This window comes from Lactuca sativa, chromosome 2, assembly GCF_002870075.4.
Source record: "Lactuca sativa cultivar Salinas chromosome 2, Lsat_Salinas_v11, whole genome shotgun sequence".
Classification (NCBI taxonomy): Eukaryota; Viridiplantae; Streptophyta; class Magnoliopsida; order Asterales; family Asteraceae; genus Lactuca; species Lactuca sativa.
Window position 1 is genome coordinate 39,460,211 of NC_056624.2, and position 8,612 is coordinate 39,468,822.

The 8,612-nt window shown below is 30.3% G+C and overlaps 1 protein-coding gene across 1 annotated transcript; it reads left to right on the forward strand.

Annotated features, from left to right (window-relative positions):
- The first annotated feature begins 1,043 nt into the window (after window positions 1-1,043).
- LOC111886359 (transcription factor DIVARICATA) lies at window positions 1,044-2,288 on the forward strand. Its single transcript, XM_023882592.3, has 2 exons — window positions 1,044-1,673; window positions 1,907-2,288. The coding sequence occupies exons 1-2, from the start codon at window positions 1,312-1,314 to the stop codon at window positions 2,202-2,204; spliced, it is 660 nt and encodes a 219-aa protein (XP_023738360.3). The 5' UTR covers window positions 1,044-1,311; the 3' UTR covers window positions 2,205-2,288.
- The last annotated feature ends 6,324 nt before the right edge of the window (window positions 2,289-8,612 follow it).

Genomic DNA, 8,612 nt, shown 5'->3' on the forward strand with positions numbered 1-8,612 from the left:
TTTGAATGAAAAAGCTTCGGATGCTCCTTTCACGATGAATGTAAACGAATACAAATATGGGTATTACCTTACATATGTAATATATCCTCAGTATTCCATATTCGTAAAGGCATTCCGCCACCCGGTTGAAGAACGAGACAATTTTTTTAAGAGAAGATAAGAAGGAGCACGTAACGATGTGGAACGTGCTTTTGGAGTGTTGAAGGCGAAGTGGCATATAGTCGAACATGCAGCACGACCATTGGATTTAGAAACTCTACGATATATCATGTATGTATGTATCATAATGCATAACATGGTAGTAGAAGATAATGGGCGAAATATTGCACACTATATCCCAACGGAGCCCAGACACGTTCAGTTTCAACCAGGAACAACAGATTATTTGCATCGCGTTGTTGACATTCAGGATGCAAATAAACACAGACAACTTCGAGAGGACTTGGCGAATTATATATTCTATGGTAACAATAACGATAACGAATAACGTTGGATTTTTTTTTGAATTTGGATGTTATTTCTTTTTTTTGTTTTTAGATATTATGTGTAATTTAGTCTCTATGTTAATTTTAATCTTTAAAAATTTTTATATGTTATTTCTAATTTTTAAACATTATGTTTTTTTTATTATGTTATATTTAAAAAAATATTTGTCTATATTTAAAAAAAATCGAAAAAATAAAAAATAAATTATAAAATGGAAAAAAGAGTTGGTATCATAACAAGATACAAAATGGTGACCATTTCCCCACTTGGTGTTATAACACCATTGATGATGTGGCATGTGATGTGGAACCAAAATGATGTTACATCTAATTGTCTACATCTAATGCTTTTAAAAATAAGACTATTCTACAATTAATCTGAAAAAGTTTTGAAACAAAAATGTTTCAATATAACTTTTTCAATTTTCTGTTACTTATGTATCCTAAATTAGATTTCTTTATAAAAATAAATTGCGATAAAAATAAACATTACATTAGTTTTTCTTTTATTTTTTATTTTTTTTAATGGTAATAGTGGTTAATAAAAAAAATCCATTCCCCCCAAAGCACAAATAAATGCCAGATTATCATGATTGTAAATTTGTATTTTGTATGGATGATGCCATAATTTATTAAAACTAAAATCTCCAAAATAAAATTACGCATTTTGTTGTTATTATTATTATTTTGAACCGCAAATACATTTAATGATTGTGAGATTCTAGAATCCCTAAGATTCCTCAACGGATACGCCTAGATATATATAAATCCATAAAACCTAGAAGTTATTTGTAGATAAAGATTTGGAGAGAGATTAAAAGAAGGCATGGAGAACAAAAACAATTCAGGTAAGTACCATGAATGCGAATCTCTTGCGAAGACAACGTGGTCGAGATATGAAGACAAACTTTTTGAGACGGCTTTGGTGGATGTTCCGGAGAATATCGAAGAGCGGTGGCAAAAGATAGCTGACGCCGTTCCAGGTAAGACGGTGGAAGAGGCGAAGGTTCGCTATGCTGAGCTATTGCATGATTTAGATGAGATTGAATCAGGTCGGTTTGAGTTGCCCAAGTATCCAGAAGATTATGATGTAATTAAGGAATCGTTTGTGAGTTCGGATTCTGAATTTAGAAGTAGAAAAGTCGAACAGAGGAAGAAAGGGACTTCCTGGACTGAAGAAGAACACAGGTACGTAAAGAATTAATAAACTTCCATGCATGCATGCATGCCATACGTCAAGGAAATTGTATTCTGCATGCATGTTTAGGGTTAAATCTTGATTAATCAAATAATTATGGCATCAATATTACATTTACATCTCACCTGATTCCATTTGCATAGTTTGACCTACTAGGCAAACTGCTGGTTGACTCTTGATTATCAAATTGACTTAATAATTTGTTGGGTTTTGGCTTTAACAGGAAATTCTTGGAGGGGTTGAAAGAGTATGGAAAAGGTGATTGGCGAAGTATATCAAGAAACTGCGTGATCACAAGGACGCCCACGCAAGTGGCAAGCCATGCACAGAAGTATTTCCTCCGACAGAGTAATTCGCAGACAAAAGAGAGGAAGAGAGCAAGCATCCATGACATAACCACCACAGATACCACCACAATGGTGGTGCAGCCACCGCAGCCCACTAACATGTATGGTGGCCAAGGTGGAGCACCACCCCAAATTGGGTATGAATATCAAAATAACTTTGGGTTCCCTAATTAATTGAAGATCAAAATCTAGATGACCAATTTAGTACAAATTAATATACCCCTCCCTTATTGAAAAATTAAAAAAATAAAAAAATAAATAAAAAGATTTCCCCTCAGATTAGTATCCTGCAAGGCTGCAACTGTAAAGTTTTATTCTCGTACATGACGTGGAGGTTTTGGATAGTGCCATAGAATTTAGTTTGGTTTTCTATTTATTTTTCTCAAAGCATTATAACTATGTGATGAAAATATCGGTGTCAAATTTGTATGTATCAATGGTTGTTATTGTATCGGGTTAATTTGTAACCGGTTTGTTCTGTAATCTATCCGGTTTAAACGGTTTTCCAACTTCCAAAATATAACCAAAAGCAAAACGAATAAGGCGCCGTTTAATTAGTTTGATTTATTTGGTTTGGTTTACGATTAAAGTTTTATTTATTTTAGATTTTTCTTTTTTAAAGTTCTACATCTATATTTTGCTTACGTGATTAATCATAGGGTTAATGTCACTTTTCAAATTGAACTTTAGTATTTGTTAGATCGATTTATTTGGTTTGGTTTACGATTAAAGCTTTATGTATTTTAGGGTTTTCCTTTTTAAAGTTCTACATCTATATTTTGGTTATATGATTAACTAGATTATAACCTGGGTTAAACGCGGAGGGTAGAATTATAAACATATATTAACATCATAGGAAACATGACAATTAAAAGTACATTACCATAGCTATTTTAAATTCATTAACATATATTACAATAGTTATTTTAACCTCATAACAATTAAAAGAATAAATAAAAATAATAATAAATCATAGAGTAATATAAAATACTAAAATAGTTCATTACAAAAAACAAGTATGTTTGAATGCAAATTAAAATATATATAATCACTAATATCTACTTGGCATAGTCATTGTATCAAAATCAAAACGGATTGAAAAAACTTGTTGAGATGGATGTGTCGGAACCACATACCCAATCGTATTTCCTTTAAAGAAATATAGGGTATTGTTTCTATAATCTCACCATTCATGTGCACCTTCATTGTAAGTACTAACATCTACTTTAACCCACCAACTGTGAATGAAAACCCAAATAGCCCACAAACGATATCCACTTTCAAAGAAATATCGCAATTTTCCGTGAAACTTGATTAGTCTCGATGCATACGGTTTGAAGTCATTAATTATAGAAGGTGCAAATATAAGTTTATGTTCTTTTGAATAAATATCAAATCGCAATATGGTATCATTAGATAATAAGAAGTATACGACACCGCCACTTGTAACTGCCTCATCAGAAACAGGATAAACAGATGATGGTAACTGGATATATTGAAACTCCCTCCATTGCTATGTAGTAGATGAAAACAATTCTATGTTGTAGTAATCGTAGTCCACTTTTTCCTTAGGCATATCACTACAAATAAAATAACATATAAGTAAATAATAAATAAATTAATAACATAAAATATATTGCATATAAACTCTTACGATGGCTTTGTGTATGACAATCGAATGACCTTGAAATGTAACGGGTTCGAACTGATAACTACCAAAGCAAACTTTGCCGCAGTGTATTCAGAGGTCGGAAAAGGTATCGATTTGGCATCTGTACTCGTTGGTTTGATAACAAATAAAATCTTTGAAATGTATTCATTTGGATCAAAAGATTCAGCAACAAGGAGTCCACACAATGATGATGCTAAAATAATACAAGTATGTGGTAGCCAATCAATGTCAAGATTGTTGCTAGCAAAGACGGAACAAACTGACACTCTATATTTCTCCATGGTTTTTTTGTTGAACTATAATTCCACAAACCACATTATTTCTACGGTTGTAGTTATGAAGAACATGGTTGCTGTATGTTAGATTTCCATAATATTTACTTATACAACGTATAGTAGCAAATGTTTGTAATGATGTTCATGAAAGAATTTCAACAATTAGTTTAGAAGTCAATAACGATAACTGCAAAAGAAAGAAATAATAAGATAATAATATTAGAAAAACTTAAAATTTAATCTTTCATGACATACGAATTGAAATGATAATAAGTATACTGTTTGTAGTATTGGCGGTAAAGAATTTTACCCTATCCGTTTTAAATATTTTTTTCAATTCATCAATGATTGTATTGTTAGACGTGATCCTTGAGATAGCATAACCTTCTGTTTTGTTCTTGAAATTGTCATGTGAAATTTGAATTTTGAACGTCGTCTTTTTCTCCAATAGTATATTCAAAGCAGATGGATAAATTTCGTTATTATCATCTTAAAAAAAAGAACGTTTATAAAAATAGATATACAAAATAATAAATTTGTTTTATGTAAATGAAGTTAATATGTATAACCTCATAAAACTGATGAACCAACTCTTGTGTGTTTTTTATAAGCTTCTTTGCGTTAGAATCATATAAAGTAAGTGAAACCGAACCGGTAATATCTTCAACTATAATGGTGATTTTGAAACTGAAAGCATTGATGTAAACATAACTAGTAATATAAATTTATATAATTTAACATAACAATATAATAATATTTATAAAATAAGTTTCAAAACCCGGGAACAACAGAAATGACTTTGTTCATGCAGCTTGAAGCGTTACAATAAAAAACTTCTTTATCTTGAAACAGATCATCATGGATTAAAATTTGTTTTACAACTTTCTGTTGACATCTAGTACAAGTAAAACAATATCATTTCCCTTCAACACATACTCGCTTAATCGTACATACAACAATTAAAGTTTTTTCCTAAAAAATGTTAATGGAAGTTCAAATTTTAGTATAAAATAATAATAATCAAGGATTAAGATATAAATAATACAAAACCAATTTCACATAATTTATATAGTGTAAATGAAAGTGATGTATATAAACCTGATGTACTTGTTGGAGATCAGTAATACTATGGAAATCAAAATTCTGAAAGAAATCTTCATTTTCAGAGTAGATGATAAATGACGAAGGGTTGCTACAATTAGCAATTATGGTTTGAGCCATTTATCTGTTTCTGGACAAAATAATGATTGTTTGAAGTTAAATGTTTATTAAGTATAATGCTTAAACGATACTTTTATATATATATATATATATATATATATATATATATATATATATATATATATATATATATATATATATATATATATATATATATATATATATATATATTTGTGTGTCAAATTTATGCAAGTGTGGGTTTATGATTTAAGGTACAAAGCAAAAAAAATGCAAAATTGTTGTTATAAAATGTGTAGTAAAAATAAATGTACAATCCATGGGCAATTTGGGAATGTTGGTATATATCTTTTTATTTTGTCGTATTTTTACTATTATAAAAGAACAAAATATTTATGAATGTTTTATATTGAATTTATATAATAAAAAATGAAAAAAAAAGGAAAAAATATATATTATGAATTATTGCATACCGGTATGAAATAAGCAATGTCTTTTTACCTTTAAACCATTAATAACAACATAGCTAAATATGCAATTTTTGGGATATCACGGTTATCAGATTTATGAATGCAAATTTGAAATTTGAAAAAAAAAAATAGAGTCAAACTTAACTTTTTAAAATAGCATTGGTACCAACCAACATGTCTCATATTTTCATGTGTCCAAGTAAAAACCATATGGATTATTAGGTAATAATTTGTCATTTTATAATGTTGGTATGCTACATGATCAAATTTTTAAAAATGAGTATTCTACCCCTACTTAGGTAGAAAATAACAACAAAATTGGGTCAAAGTCACATTATATCAATATATTGCAATTTTGAAGTCTTCTGAATGAATTAACATGTAATTTGGATGACAATTCAATGGACGACGGAGGTTCGGAGAGTGGAGAATAAGAATTAGATTAGATTGAGTTTTATATGCTATGCTTGATTTAGAATAATAATGTACATGTAATAAATTTATAAAATCAAATGATGAACGGAAGAAAAAGAAACAAATTATTCATTAAATCAAACATTTCAATAACTTAAAATTGTCATAAATAGCACGAATATCATCGTGTTCAGACCAAATAACCACCCAATAAAATTTTATAAACAACAAATAGATCCATAAATAGACAATTAAAAGTGCGACAAAAAAGATTAAAAAGAAAATGTCTCTAAACATATTCAAGATGAAATGTAAAATGTTGCTTGTTGGCTTCATATTAGTCAAACTTTTCCAACTTTGGGATCTTCAAGGTAGCAGGAATAGCACCTCTCATCTTGGTCAAACGGATACTCAATTGATACAATCAGGCAGTCTCCCACAAATGACTTGTATACGTCCTTCAAACTGTCCCCTGATATCTTATTTGATACATCGTTGTTCTACAATAATACAACAATACAAACTTACAAACCCCTTTATTTTTATCTAATTTCAAAATAACACTTAATCCAATAATTAACTCTTACCTCTTCCTTAAATTTCAAATTATAGGTTTTGCCCTTATCTTCATAGAACTCAGAAGCAGCAACATCCATTCCAATAACAACCTGGAATTTGGGTTTTCTTGTTTGCATTTGTATATTTAAAAATATATTCATTTTTACTTTATATATCTCTAATAACTTAGTTACTTAGTAAGAAAATAATAAAAATATAAAACCAAACCTGATTAAGCGGAAATGGAAAAAAAATGATGATTATAAAAACTCACATTCTTCCACCGAAAACTCTGTAGACTGAAAGCCAAGTGGGGAGCCATGATAAAGATCTTGTGTAGCGCCACATAGGAAAGATGAATCGAGTAAAATAGGCCGCATCACCCATCCCAGATTTGTGCGCCAACAAAACACATCTCCTAACAGAATGTTCATGTGTGCCCACGAATCACCAACACATCGAATGGGAGCAATTTGAGTCATGGGTATAACTTTTGGATCTCCTAAAAAAGAAAACTTATAAGTTAATTAATAAAAAGTATACTTTTAGAGGCTTATGAGATTGTAGATAATGTCTTTGTTCCTGAAGAGAAGAGTATGTTTCTCATTGTGTCTATTGACTAACAGACTGGAGGGCAATAATCCTAGCTTCAATATAATAAATTATCATGATTAAATCCATATTTTCCATTTTTCTTCGCATAAAATGTTACTTGCATATATACAAAGTAATTGTTGCTTGAATAATTGGGTAGATTATTCATGATAGAATGTACTAATAAGAAAAAATTTGAAAGTAAAATGTTGTAATTGGGTAGCCTTCTCAGGTGAACTTTCCATGTTTAATTACTAAGTACTAACCTGTGTAAGCGGACTATCATCGGTTGGAAGCTTGAGGTCATCCTTAGTGCTGTCAGTTTCAACCCCATCAGATTCAGCATCAGCAATATAACTATACTACTCAAGAACTGTTTGATATATCATAACTCATACATTAATTTTTTTTTAAAAAAAGAGCATAAACAAAGAACAAAAAAAATTAAAGAAACAGGCATGCCTCAGTGTATGATGCCTGACATCTTTCATATGTTCTTTCAAGTAAAGTTTGCACATACTTCACAAGGTCACCAGAAAATTTTGGCATTGCTTGTGCCCACCCAAGCACCTATAGTAACATTGTGCAAATTAAAACACAATCAAATGAGAAATAAATAACTTTTTAAAAAACATGCCTCTTTTGCAAGAAAATCAATGGTCAAAAGTCCTTGTAAGACAGGTCGACCCTTGGAAACTGATGGGGTGTAAGCAGTACCAGGATTTGCTCGTGGGCGAAATGCAGCGGGACCTACATACAAGATTCCAGATGGAAACTAATAATAAAGTGAATAATTTATATAACAGTTAATCTACAAACATAGTTGGAAAAAAGTGATCTTTTACAAAGTTTTCAACAAATGCCAACAATCCGTCATTCGTGCAACATAAAGGTCAAGAAACACCATAAGACACGTTGATTGTGGATCATATAAAAAGTATAAACACTCAGAAAAAAATAACAAACATACCCTAGTAGTTGGAGTGAACAACAGATAAAAAACTGAAGTAGTTGGTAGAAGTAGTTGTTCTACTGTGTAAACGACATATAAAAAGTTGAAGTAGTTGGTAGCAGAAGCAGAAGTGAAGTGAACAACAGAGACCCAACAATATGTTGTTCCAATGAAGTATCTGCAATTTTTTTTCTTAAATTTAACTATCAAACAATCATTTTTGACAATTTAAAAACTGATTAAAATTAAGAAATTATACCCGTTTTTTAAACCGGACAGATGGCAAGTTTCCAGGCAACGCTTTACAAGCTGCAAAGTTTCAAAATTCAGAAAAACAAAAATCACATTCAGCACTTAAAGGAAGAAAAAAAAATTAAAAAAATAATAACAATAACAAAAAAAGGGAACACACAACCTTCCCATTCATCTCTAATCCAATAAAATTCATATCATTCCTCTTTCTAGCCA

Excerpts from the sequence above, each read along its gene's own strand:
- LOC111886359 (XM_023882592.3), top strand. The coding sequence starts at position 1,312 with ATGGAGAACAAAAACAATTCAGGTAAGTACCATGAATGCGAATCTCTT. Across the intron at positions 1,674-1,906 it reads TGGACTGAAGAAGAACACAG|GAAATTCTTGGAGGGGTTGA; the intron begins GTACGTAAAGAA and ends TGGCTTTAACAG.